At 45.8% G+C, this 13,266-nt stretch overlaps 1 protein-coding gene across 6 annotated transcripts in view; it reads left to right on the top strand.

Annotated features, from left to right (window-relative positions):
* BCAS1 (brain enriched myelin associated protein 1) overlaps positions 1-9,964 on the top strand; it is a 38,030-nt gene extending 28,066 nt beyond the window's left edge. For 5 of the 6 annotated variants that reach the window (XM_063404197.1, XM_063404195.1, XM_063404198.1 and 2 more), the window contains 3 exons: positions 1,708-1,773; positions 5,363-5,611; positions 8,829-9,964. In XM_063404197.1, the coding sequence (XP_063260267.1) occupies positions 1,708-1,773; positions 5,363-5,611; positions 8,829-8,903 (390 nt within the window). In that variant the 3' untranslated portion in view covers positions 8,904-9,964. The remainder of the gene's footprint in view (positions 1-1,707; positions 1,774-5,362; positions 5,612-8,828) is intronic. The other variant, XM_063404199.1, reaches the window with a different exon arrangement.
* Positions 9,965-13,266: the final 3,302 nt, after the last annotated feature.

Raw genomic sequence — 13,266 nt, 5'->3', positions numbered from 1 at the left:
AAGAGGTGGGTTAGAGAGGTTGGCTAAAGCAGGGCTATTTTTATCCAGGTTTGGGGTGTTTATAGGGGAAAAGGTAACACTGATGGCTGTTGGAGCAGAATTTTGTTTTTCTGAAGGTATTTGAGGATTTGCTAACACAGAAATGCAGGGCAGATCTTATCTCAGCCCATCTTGGTGCACTCCGGACCGGGTTTGCACAGACCACACTGAGCTTCCTCCCCTCCTGCACAGATAAAGCTCCACCAGCACCAGCACGGGCCAGGCCCAGCAGTGGCACCTCCCAGGAGCAGCATTTTCCCCACAAAAGCCATGAATTGCCATGGAGTGGTTTTGTTTTCTCTCCTGCTGCTGCCAGGGATTGATTTTTGTGGTTTTTAGGACAGTCTGAGTTGCAGTCACCCCGTCTGTGGGAGCAGGCTGGTTGTGCCTCACGTTACAAATGTAGAGCTGCAGCAAACCACAATTCTGCCTGAGATAAATTTAGAACAAAAGTCACCTCCTTTCATTGTTTTCACTGAACTTCTGCAATGAGAAATGACATTTAAATTTGGGCACTCTGAAATCCTGGAGTTTATTTTGCGCTTTGCTGCTGAGCTCTCTGTGCCTTCTGTGGCACCCAGGAGAACACAATGAACCCTCCAACACATCGTGAAACACAAATCCTCATTCCTCTTGTCTCCTTTGTAGCTTAATTGTAACTTAAGCTTAACCTAATTCTCACAAAGCTTGTACTGTTTACTCAGTTTGGTCAAACAAGCGTTTCTCACTTTTAAATCTAGATGGAAACAGGGGATTTCACCTTAAAAAGGTATTTGAGAGTCAAGGTTTGCTCTGAGTGACCTTCCAGTGCTGCAGCCTCAGGCTCTGCTTGGATTGTCCTGGCTGGGATGAGTGGGAATCAAGGAGAATTATTATTTAGAGGTTTAAGGACTGCAGGAATAAACTGGAAAGCAAAAATCAGGATTAAACAGATGCTGATGACAAAATATAAAACATCTCTTTAAAGCTGAGTGGGCTTTAATTATTCACAGCACATGCACTTGGTAGGGTGGATAAATAGAGAGCGAGTCCCACTAGGTCTGTGGGACAGACTTGGCTCTGAAAACAGGGAAAAGCCCTTTCCTAGAATTCCAGCAGCAGGGAAAAGCTCTTTCCTAGCAGTTCCAGCAGCAGGGAAAAGCCCTTTCCTAGAATTCCAGCAGCAGGGAAAAGCCCTTTCCTAGAATTCCAGCAGCAGGGAAAAGCTCTTTCCTAGAATTCCAGCAGCAGGGAAAAGCTCTTTCCTAGCAGTTCCAGCAGCAGGGAAAAGCCCTTTCCTAGCAGTTCCAGCAGCAGGGAAAAGCCCTTTCCTAGCAGTTCCAGCAGCAGGGAAAAGCCCTTTCCTAGAATTCCAGCAGCAGGGAAAAGCCCTTTCCTAGAATTCCAGCAGCAGGGAAAAGCTCTTTCCTAGCAGTTCCAGCAGCAGGGAAAAGCTCTTTCCTAGAATTCCAGCAGCAGGGCTGGGGTGTTCAGTGGAGGAAATGATCCCTGCCCAGGCCCTGGTGGGAATCCTGACTGACAGGAGACAATCCCCAGAGCAGACCCAGCAGGACCCGCCCTGGAGATGGGGAGATTTCCAAGGTGGAGCTGCTGCAGCGCCTTCAGAGCCCCATTCCTGTGGGTTCTCCTCCTGACTGAGCGCCTCAAACAGGACCTTTGTTATTTTAGTCACTCAAGGGTGATGGAGGGACCCCCAGTTCGGAAGAGGGAGCAGGTCCCAGCCCCACACACCGCGTAAGTGACTCTTTATTTTTGGCCTGGACTTCTTCATCCTCTGGTGTTGGGTTCTCGTCACCTCCTTCCACACAGCTCAACCTCTTAAAATGTAAAAGTCTTTGAGAAAAATGCTACACTCACTGAGCTTCGTATATTTGCTCATAACTTCTCTGTTTCTTTTATCTATTCATAATATTAATATTTTGAAGTCAACATCATACTTAAGGAAAAAAAACCCTTTTTCCAGGTGTGTTCCTTTTCTTAAAATAATTAATAGGTTTACATTTAGTCTTCTTCCTCTTCTTGTTGCTTTTTGACTTTTTGCAAGTACCTTGGCTCAGGCAGTGGAACCAAAAACACACAGAATTATTTTTACTTTGTTGATTTACTTCTCTTCTGAGGAAAGAATCATTTAGGTGGAAACTCTACAAAAGAGAAGTGAAAGTGAGAATGAAAACTGTTCACTGCAATGTAACAAAGGCCATGAAAATATTTGTTTCTTGTTCTGGTTTTGCTTCTTTCGTTCTGTGTTCATAAAATCAGAACCCAACCTTTGGGCGTGGTATTTGCATTCTATTCTCCATGGCTTTCAAAATGCTTCACAAAAATAATATTTTCATCAGAAATACAAATTCTGTTAATCTCAGAGCCAAACCCTCATCTGCTGCAAGAGAAGATGAATTAATCCAGAAGAATTAATCTCTTGGTAATGAGAGATAAAACAAGGTTCTGTGTATAGACAGGTTCCTTTAAGACGAAAACTGAAGTTGTATTCAAAACTGACATTTCAGAATTTCCTTTCTGAAATGGCTGTAAAATGATATCTCCCCCTTCCTCTTTTCACAACGTCTGATGGCACCAAGGTTAATTTTTATGAATTATGTCTCTAAAAGCATCCTAAATATAGAAGGGCCTTGTCTTGTGACACTTAATCCTTATTTCATACAGGACTTTTGTGAGGTGATCTGGGTAAGACACCAAAAGTTTCAGCCCTGGATCTATTTTCTTTTATTAAGAAATGAGCAGCTCATTTATTTTAATGTTTTAATGAGCAGCCAGCTTTCTTCCATTTTTGTAAATCAGTTTGTTGCTCTTCCTCCTTCTCTCCCTTGCCCTGGTGTAAAGTAGAAGAGTTTTATTCCACAGAGGAGCCTAAGGAAAAATCTGCTGCTGACTTCTTCCTTTTTTGGGGATTTCTTTGAAAGGATTTCCTTAAATTATCCCAATGTGTCTCTGGAATGCTGTGATTCTTCTCCTCTCCCCATCCCTGCCCCTCTGCACCCTCCAGAAATTTCAGCACCGCTCCGAAACCCACAGAAATCCTGGGCTTAAAAATCACCCTGGGACCAAGCTCTCCTCTAAGATAACAGGAAAATACTGTCCATTTTTCTTTTTCTGTTTCAGTGGCACTGCTCATGTTGAGGGAGGCAAAGCAAACTGCTGGGAGCAAGGAGCATTAACATCTTCATTTTTCATGGCCTCGCTCTGCATTTCCTGAGCTGCTCCCATCAATATCAAATATGCCAATTTCCTGCCTTTCAAGGTTAATATGAAACACCTCCAGGAGATTATCTGATAGGGTTTAGGTTATTTTTTTTTCCCCTGGAAAATGCATTATGAATATTTTTTAAGAAGTGTTTTGTCTGCCTGACATCAAAGCCCCACCTGCTCTCAGCCACGGGGACGGCTCTGCTGTGGCTGCAGCGCTGTCTCAGGCACGTGTGGGGAGGAAAATTCTAATTTTACACCCACAGAGCAAAGCCACAGATTTAACAGAGCGTTTCTGAGGGTTCCAGGCTCCTCTGGCCCCGCTGAGCTCGGCCATGTCGGGCTCAGCCCCAGGGCTGTGGTTGCTGCTGCAGTGAAGGTGAACATTTGCAATTTCACCTTGCAAAGGTGAGGAAATCACAGCCAGGAGGGTCTGGGGAACTCAGCTCAGAGCTCCCGGGTTTAACTGAGCCAGAGACAACATTAATTTTATTTTTTTGTCCATCCTTTTTGTCCATCCTTGTGCTGGGAGAGCTCCTGCACCCCTGGGCACTGCCAGGTGCCATTTGCAGGTGCCAGGACACGGGGGGGGTGTGTGCAGCCCCAGCCCACACCCTGCTCTCCTCTGACCCTCTGAGTCTGCTTGGATGGACTATAAATTATATTATAAACAATATTATAAACTATATTATAAACTATATAAACTAAAATATAAACTCTGATGAATTATAAATCTCCTGATCCCCTTCACGTTCTCCTGCACAAAGGCAAGTTGCTGCCTTTTTGGGATTTTTAAGTCTAAGAGCAGAGAAATCCAGGTGTGAGGAAATATTTACCCACATATATCTGTCTTTGGAAAAAGAAATCCTTCCAAAAGTCATATTTAGTGGAAGAGCTGAGTCTCCTGGTCAAGCCTGAATGTATTAAATGCATTCTGTGATTTAAGCATGGAAGTTTTTTAAGATTAGGTAGTGAGGAAAGGTGAATAGATTGAAAAAGGCAAGCAGCAGGATTGTTGTCCCCTCTCATTCTTGTTTCCCCAAAATTAGACAGGCTCGAACATTTTTTATTTTGAACTACACGAGGTGTATTTGCATTCTGTTTCTCTAGAGTTTCTGTTTTCAGGGTTTTCTCTGAAATCATGAGATCTAAAAATGTTTTTGTTTTGAATGAAAGCTGAGCCTGGCGTGTGAGCACATAACCCCAGGCCTGCAGAAGAACACCAAATATTTCAAGACTAATGCTAAAATTCCCAAAGCTGGAAAAACACACAGCTCTAAGCTTGGGCCACGGCCGGAGGGCAGATGTGAGATTTCCAGCTTTTCAACATGGTAAATTTGTGCTGTTTTAATGATGGTAATAAATAAAGCCATATGGGTCTATTTTTTTTTTTTTTTCATGAGAAAGAAGAAAATCCTATTTGCAAACAGATTTCCTGGCAAAACCACTCTCATTTACTGCTTTCCAAACAGTAACAATTTCATTGTCTCGTCCTCTGTTTGCCAGATATGATTTTTCTTGTGTGAACTTCAAATATATCCTGAACTCCTCTGAGTTCCAGGCCTGGACAGGTGCTTTATGATTATGGTTTTTCGGAAGATTTCCTGTCTCTCCTTTTGCACTTGTACATGAAATTTTCTATGATGTTCTGGCCTCCCACAGCCAAACCCTGTGCTGTTAAATTTTGGGTGGAGCGTTGCTCACTCACAGGGAATTTGTTTCCATCCTTTGCTTTATGGGGTCTTTTGATTTTTGTCCTTTCTCAAATCTTTTCCTTGTGTTTTTTGGGTGCTTCCCCAGCTTGGGGTGAAAACACTGGGGTATTTTAGTGGGGTTCTGTGCCTGTGCTCTGCCTCCCTGAGCAGCTCCAGCAGTTCCATGCAGGAACTGTTCCATCCCGCAGTCTTTGCTCGTGGAATTCCAGCAGCTCCCTGGAGCCCTTCCCTGAGCCCACCCAACCTCTGTAAATCCAAACCTGCTGGCCAGCAGGGTTCCTCCCTGCCAGGTGGCTTTTCATTTCTTTTTTTAAATTTTTTTCCCCCTCTAACATATTTATGCATCTCCTTCTGAACTCTTTCTATTCCCCACTAAAAATAACCCCTGTTTGAAACCACCACAGACCTTAAACCCCACGGAGAAGCCTCTTGCCCCGTCTGAGAGCGACCCTGGGGGCCAGAGGAGCAAAGAGGGCTCCAAGGACAAGAAGAGCCTGGTGGAGCTGGGCAGGCAGAAGGGCAGGGAGCAGCCAGAGCCCCGGGAGCAGCCGGCAGCCGAGCCCGACTCCGTCCAGAACGGCGGTGACACCAAGGAACCCTCCTACAAGAGGACAGAGAAGAGGCAGTCCCTGGGAGGGTTTTTTAAAGGCTTTGTACGTTCATTTCTTTTCCTTTTTTTGCCATTTTCCAGCTGGATGAAGCACGCAGGCTTTGATCTGAGGGGGATTTGTGCATCAGCTTTGCTGGCAGGGCTTGGGCTAAAGAGCAGCAGGGTTTGGGAAAGGGAGGAGAGTCCAGGCTGATTGAGGAGGGATGGTTTGCCCAGGGAGAGCTGGAATTGGTTCCCCAGCGCTGGGTTTGGGGTTCCTGCCCTGGCTCAATGATCCTGCAAATTCCAGGGTGTCCCTGAGGGGAGAGGGGAGTGGGGTACCAGGGGAACCCGCCTGCCCCGAGGGGTGCAGCTGGGACATCCCTGCCAAACAAAATCCCTGTGAGGTCAGAATCAAGGGAGGGGATCAAAATCAAAACTCCTTCGTGGAGTTTAATGAAAAACAAAATTTAGAATTCTTCCAGAAAGGGAGATCTGAAGGAGTGAGGAAACACCTCCAAAATTCAGGAAAGAGAACGGGAGAGAGGCAGGAAAGGTGGCTCAGATTGAAAGGGCAAGAAAAGCTTTTAGATCAAGGGAGGAGATTGTGAGAGGTAAAAAGACCATTTGAGGAATTAAACAGAATAATGGAGAGGAAGTGCAGATGATCTGTAGGATTTATTTTTTTTTTGCTGGCTTCAGTTTGGTTGTGCAGTCCCTTATCTTCTGCTGCAATTACAGAGAGCGCTCCTGCAGCTTCCCTCTCCCATTAACTCTTAAAAAAAAGGAGTTTTTGACAACAGTAAAGCTGATTTGGTCAATTTATTGTGCTTCAGAGTGGCAGCAAACCACATAACAATGAGGGAAAACTCTCATGGAAAATTATTATCTGTCTTTGAATATCCTCAAGATTACCAAGAGCAAAGCAACTCATTCTGCAATTCCTAAAAAAAATGATCTCCTCATCTCCTGGGTGATCAGAATGTGCAATCATTGATCTGAAAGCATCAGATCACACACACCAACCAATGCCTGCACTGCCATCTCAAGATAACTGCTCAGTTGTCTGGGAACAACTCAGCAGAAAAATTCAGCTTTTTGTTGATCAAATGGGAGCAGGAGATGCTGGAGAGGGGATCCAGCAGCTCACCCAGCCTGGGCTAAAAACGCCGGAATTTTGGCTAAAAATGCTGGAATTTTGGCTACAACTGGAGCCATTTATGGATGCAAACAGCATCACTGCCCTGCTGCAGGGTTTGAGCACAGATAAGGTTGTTCCTATGGTAAAAGAGATTAATTTATAAGCTGTAGCAAATGTAGTTAGGGAGTCTTTCAAAGATTAGATTAGAAAGAAAAAGAAAGGGGGGAAAAAGATTAATAACATTGTTTCCTGAGCTGGAATAACTCATAGCGCAGCTGTCAGGAGCTGGGAGTGCTCAGCACATGGAAAGTATTTGGATTTATTCAGATCAGAGTGTGCTGCACTGACCCAGGCTTCTCCTGAGCAAAATCTGGGGGGAAATGCTCCAGTACCACGATTTTTCTTTGTGTGCACTTCAAAATGCTCTGCCCAAACCAGCACATTCACTGTCACAAAACCTTGAGCTGCTGGTACCCGAGCTCCCAAATTCAGGGCAGGGCTGGGATTTTTCCATTAAAGAAGGCAGAACAAAGTTCTTTCTTTCACACCGGGTTCGGAAATTCCAGTTCAGCAAGAATCATCAGCCAGCCTGATCTTCCTGCTTTAATCAGCCAGCGCCTTGAAAATGGGTGCAGCAGGAGACTGCAGTGAGCAAATAAAGTCACCTCTGCAAAGTGAGTGCTAAGTGAGGCAAAAAGGGGATTCTCTCCAAGGAGCCTCCTCTCCTGTCTCCTCCCTCCACCCTTTTATAGGAAGAAAGGGAATTTGTGTCACCTTATTCCCTAGATCAGTTCAGAAGTGATTTCATCAGGAGGTGGAGCTGGCAGACCCCGTTACTCCTGTGATGTGGGAATTCTTTGCCTGACGTGGAGGTTTTAGGGTTTCAGGTTAAATCTGGAATGAGCAACTCACTTAGCATTGGTTGGTGGATAAATGAGGGATTTGCTGCTACCTGCAAATGGCCAAACCCTTTTATTCTGCTCCAGAGCATCCTCCAAACTCAGCATCAGGGGAAGCAGAACAAACCCACTGCAGCCAGCGGAGCTGCACAAGGTTACAATCAGTTGTAGATGAGATTTTTCAGTCCATTATGAATTTTGGCTGCTCTTTTTCATACTTAGATCCTCCAAGGTGAAACATTTAAAGAAGATCAGCGAGGTGGAGCCTAATCAGTGTAAAAACTTCGCTGTTTTTACTTCCCTGAAGGGCATGAGGAAGTTGAGACCTTTCACTCTCCACGTGTAACACAGAATCGTCCTGAGGTGGTGGCTCACATCTCCAGGAAAGGACAATTCACACATCATTCTGCCCGGTTCCTATCCTAGGGAAAGCACAGAGTCACCTTTAGCTCTGTCATGCTGCATTTTCTGCTCAGCAAGGCACGATTTGGGTTACAAACAGCACTGACACCCCACGGTGGTTACAGTGACCTCAAACGCTGTTTGTGGGTCCCTTTTGCTGAAGTTTTGGCAGCTTCAAGGCCAGCAAAATTAGGTCAAGCACCTCAAACCAGAGCCAAGTTTTTATCAGCTAGTGAAAAATGTAGTTGGTATGGTTAGAGCTATACATTTCCTTCATCTAAGCTGGATTAGTGTCTTGGAGAGGTTCCAAACCCAGAATTAGGTTTGCAGTGTAAAAAAAGCTTTATCACTCCAACATTGTCGAATACCTGTCATGCATAAAAGTATTTAATGTTCCTTTAACCTAGAGCAGAGCTGGGCTGGCTATAATACACCATTCATCATGCCTGAAGGACTCCTAGCAGGGTTGCAGTGAAGCGTTCAGGGCAGGGAGATTTTAAAGAAAGTTATGCCAGAACTCCAATGCTACAGACACGCAGCAGCCTGGCTCTGCCATGGGAGCCCAGGCCCTGAAAACAATTGTTTCCACGCCAATTGAGACAATTATATTAAAATAACCCCCGCATTTAGGCAGAGTCAGGGGCAGGGAGTTTGTGTGGTTCTCATGATGCAGACGGTGCTCGTGTATCCGTGCATGTTAAATAAAGGGGAAATGAAGAGATGCAGGGAGATTAAATCAGTGGGAAATATGCAGTAGCAAAGGTCTGAGGCACAGTTCCAGAGCTGGCCGTTCTGAAACACTTGGAAATGTTTCTAAAGGTGTCTCCCTCCTTCCACAGGGCTCCAAAAGGATGCTGGATGCAGAAGTGCAGACAGACCCCGTGTCCATCCTCCCTGCTGGCAAATCCAAGTAAAGCCCAGCCGGGGCTGCTGAAGGGAGGCTCAGCTGCCCTCTGGGGCTCCTGGCAGCAGAATTGACTCCTTTTCCCTCCCAGGGCTGCCGGCAAACGCCCGAGGCTGAAGCAAATGCTGGGGTACCACTGCAGGGTGTCATTGGCAGGGTTTGTTCCTCACCTGTGGAAAGCAGCTCTGAAGATCCCAAGAAATGTGTTTAAAGTGAGGTGGTGTGGGTGGTTTGGAGCGTGGGGAGGGGAGGGTAAGGCAGGTGCGAGGGTGGCAGAGAATTCAGTAAATGCAGAAAAACAGAGCACGTGGAGAAGGAGGGCAGCGAGGCACGGGCAGCGGATCCTCCGCTGGGGAGAGCTTGAGAGCAGCCAGGAAAATCATAAATCCCCTTGGACACACGTTCTGCTTCACGGGAAAAACAAAAAACCAGCCGAGCCACTTCTGGGGGGTTCCGACACCACAAATCCCCTTGGACACACGTTCTGCTTCACGGGAAAAACAAAAAAAACCCAGCAGAGTCACTTCTGGGGGGTTCCGACAGAGCTGAAATTAGAGCTGAACCCTGACAGAGCCCGTGGCGATCCAACCCTGCTTCCCCGGTTATTAATGGAAATTAAAACTCTAAAATGCAAAGGCTTGATTGGGGCAGCTCCTCTCTGGGCCGGGCGAGGTGGGATAACAAATTAAAAGCTATTTAAGGTTCTAATAGGACACAAGAGGGCACCCACGTCCCCTAACGCCGGGCTGTGCCTGCCAGCCGGGAATTAATGTTCCTTAGGTCGTAGGAAACTTAGTTGTTCACCCTGGTACCTGTTTATGTCCATACTTGTAATTAACCCTAATAAAAACCAAAATCAAAGCTGCTCCGGCAGCTCTGTGCTTCACTAGGCTCCTGTAATAACTGTAGTTAATAAATATTACAGAAAATTAAGATTTCTGTTCAATCCTAGCCTGTACAGGGAACCGTGGGCCTGACATTTTAATCCACACTGATCCTAATGATACAATACTGTATATTTTGACATCCTTATCTTTAAATAAACTAATACTTATCCTTTGAAACAAAAAATCTGTTGCTGCTTCCATTTTCAAACAAAGTTTGTTATTTACATCCTCATGCTCTGGTGATTGATGTGACATTAAGGCATAAATCAGCACAGACAAACCTTGCCTGTGGAGGGAATAGTTGTTATTCTCTCTTTATCTGAGTGAAGATTACATCTGAAAAGCAAGAGGGAATTCTGTAAATTCTGCAGAATTCTGTTTCGAACTGATCAGAGAGGACAGAGGTGAGAAGCCCCCACAGTTCAGTGGGATTTTTGCCCTGGGTTCTGCAAACCTGCAGGTTTGGGGTGCCCAGAGAGCACAGAGCAAAGGTTCTCTGTTCTAATGGCACTTTCTGCTCCCCTCCCTGGCATTCCCATGCCTTGTAAAGGGATTCCAATCCGTGGTGATTCCAGCCTGATCCAAACCCCTCCCTGTCCACCTGGGCAGGACCTGTGCCTCCTGTGCATCCCCAGCGTGAAAGAAGAACTGGGGTTGTCAGACCCAGCGGGCTCCACAAAAAGAAATAAATAAAATTCAGCTTTGTCTACACAACATGAGATTGAATTGAATTAAGCCCTTTCAGGGAGACAAACCCCGTGGCTGCTCAGGGTGTGGGAGTGCCAGACGTGAGACAGGGCTGCTCTCAGAGGGAGGCACGAGGTGTGAGATCTGCTGATTTCATGCTGCTGTGGTTACCTCCGAAAGAGTGTTTCAGTTATTTTCAAATAAAGATTATGATCAATTCTATTAGCAGGGAATCACAGCTGTGGCTGTGGGTTCTGACCCGTGGTGAGGCTGGAGCTGGAATAGCTCTGGGTTCTGCACAGTCACACACTCTGAGAATCTCAGTGCAGAATCTGGATTTGTTACAGGCTCCTCCTCTTCTGGATAACGCGCCCTGGGCTTTACTGGCAGCTTCAGCAGCTCAGCAGTTCTGAGAACACAAAAACAGGAAATTCTGCAGCAGCCCTGACGAGGCTGAAGATGCTTACAAATTCCTTAAGAAGTGCCATTTTCTGAAAACAAATTATCAAACGCCTCGAAGAAGAATAAACCTCTTATCACCACTCTTTGCTTTTACTTAATCATTTCCTATTAAATCTGTCACCTGCTGAAGGGCAGAGGAAAGAACCTCCTGCACAGGAAGCACCAGAGATTTGACTTTAAACCGGAAAGGAACAAAGTCCAAATTCCTTCTTTATCACATCCCAAAGTGAGCAGGTGATGCAGAATCCAGCACTGCCCCTTCACCCACCTTTATGCAAGGTTTTTTATTCCTGGCACACAGGGAGTGATAAGGACAGACCCCAGTGATATTTAAAACACGAGCAGAATTCTGCAGACTCATCTTTGTTCACCGATTTCAGGGATGTTTGTGATTACTTCCCTGGAGTTGTTTGGAACACAAGAGGGAAGTGGGGATTAAGCTGCAGAGTTTCCACTTTTTTTTGCTGTCAGCAGTTTCGAGTCCATTGGAGAAATAGATTCTGAGCTGGTATAGGCTGAAATTTTATTACTTTGGTAAATTAAACTGGAGTAGCCCAGACTGCTGGGACTCTGTCATCACAGGAAACTTTCTCTCTGCAGCTTTTGAGTCCTGCCAATGGCTGCATAAGTGAAGGAAAAGAATTGCTTGAGAAAAAGTTGCTTGTAAAATTGAGATGAAACAGTCTTTTTTCTGTTTTTTTTTTTTTTTTTTTTAATTTTATTTTTAACCACCACTTCACATATTGAAAAGCCACATAATTATCAAATGCCCTGTTCAGAAACCCTTCATCAAATTCAGTAATCAGGGCTAGATTACTTTATTACTCCTTGTTTATTGCCACAAAAGGCTGTATCAATATTCACAACCACAGTCATGGAGCAGAATCAGTCTTAGGCATCATACAAAAAATTCTCTTTACCCCAAAAACCCAGGACTGGGCCACACCAGAAGGACTTTGGTGCTTCCAGCAGTGAGTGGGGGAGCCCTGCCAGAGACACAGGCACACAAATTTAATTCCAGCGAGAATAAATAAATCCATAAATCCATGCAAAGGCTTTTATTGCCATTGTGACTACACTTGACAATAATGTTTTGGCTCTCTCCTCCCACTTTGTTGCCTCCACACAGTCCAAACACAGCAAAGCTGCCAGGTAAAAACGAGGTTTTGCCCTTAATCTGCTGAGGAGGATCTGCAGGTGCCAGAAGGGGTTAAGGGCTGCAGTGGGGTCAGCCCAGTTGGGCTCATTTGGGAGGTGATGAGAAGGTTTAATCCTCTGCAGGGGCTGGGGAAGGGAGGCAGAGCTCCCAGGAGCTGCTGGAGCAGGGGCTGGCTCTTCACAGGAGCAGGTAAGAGCTGTGCCCAGCCACCTCTGGGGGAAACTTTTGTGTTCGGTGTGTTTTTGGTCTTTTTGTGGCTTCCCAAGGAGGCAGCAGTAAGGTGTTGGTAAGGTCTTCTGGTTCCAGCTTTCTCTGGAGTTTGTGGGGCGATTCCCCCGGGCTGATTCCTCTGGAATTTGTGGGATGAATCCCCCATGGTTTGTGGGGTTGTTCCCCCGTGGTTTGTGGGGTGATCCCCCGTGGTTTGTGGGGTGATCCCCCGTGGTTTGTGGGGTGATCCCCCGTGGTTTGTGGGGTGATCCCCCGTGGTTTGTGGGGTGATCCCCCGTGGTTTATGGGGTGATCCCCCATGGTTTGTGGGGCGAATCCCCTGGAGTTTGTGCGGTGGTTCTGCTGTGGTTTATGGGGTGAATCCTCTGAAGTTTGTGGGGTGAATCCTCTGAAGTTTGTGGGGTGAATCCTTTAGAGGTTGTGGGGTTGTTCCCCTGTCGTTTATGGTGTGATTCCCCTCTGGAGTTTGTGGGGTGAATCCCCTGTGATTTATGGGGTGAATCCCCTGTGGTTTATGGGGTTGTTCCCCTGGAGTTTGTGGGGTGAATTTTCTGGAGTTTGTGGGGTGAATTTTCTGGAGTTTGTGGGGTGAATTTTCTGGAGTTTGTGGGGTGAATTTTCTGGAGTTTGTGGGGTGAATTTTCTGGAGTTTGTGGTGCAAATCCCCTGGAGTTTGTGGGGTGAATCCCCTGTGGTTTATGGGGTTGTTCCCCCGTGGTTTATGGGGTGAATCCCCTGTGGTTTTCTTGGGTTAATATTGGTGGGGGATTGTCTCTGTTTTATGAGTTCTCATCAAACAAAATTCTCAGCATCACTTAAGTTTGTAACTGCCTCGATTAGTGCAAAGAGATTAAGAGATGGTGTAAAAGGAACCTGAATTCCAGCATCAGAAAAGCTTTCTTGGTGAAGAAAACCATGAAAAACTCATTTTTGGGTTAATCTTGGTG

Source organism: Prinia subflava, chromosome 8 (assembly GCF_021018805.1).
Source record: "Prinia subflava isolate CZ2003 ecotype Zambia chromosome 8, Cam_Psub_1.2, whole genome shotgun sequence".
Lineage (NCBI taxonomy): Eukaryota > Metazoa > Chordata > Aves > Passeriformes > Cisticolidae > Prinia > Prinia subflava.
The sequence above is the reverse complement of the archived record's forward strand: the minus strand, read 5'-3'. Positions and strand labels throughout refer to the sequence as shown.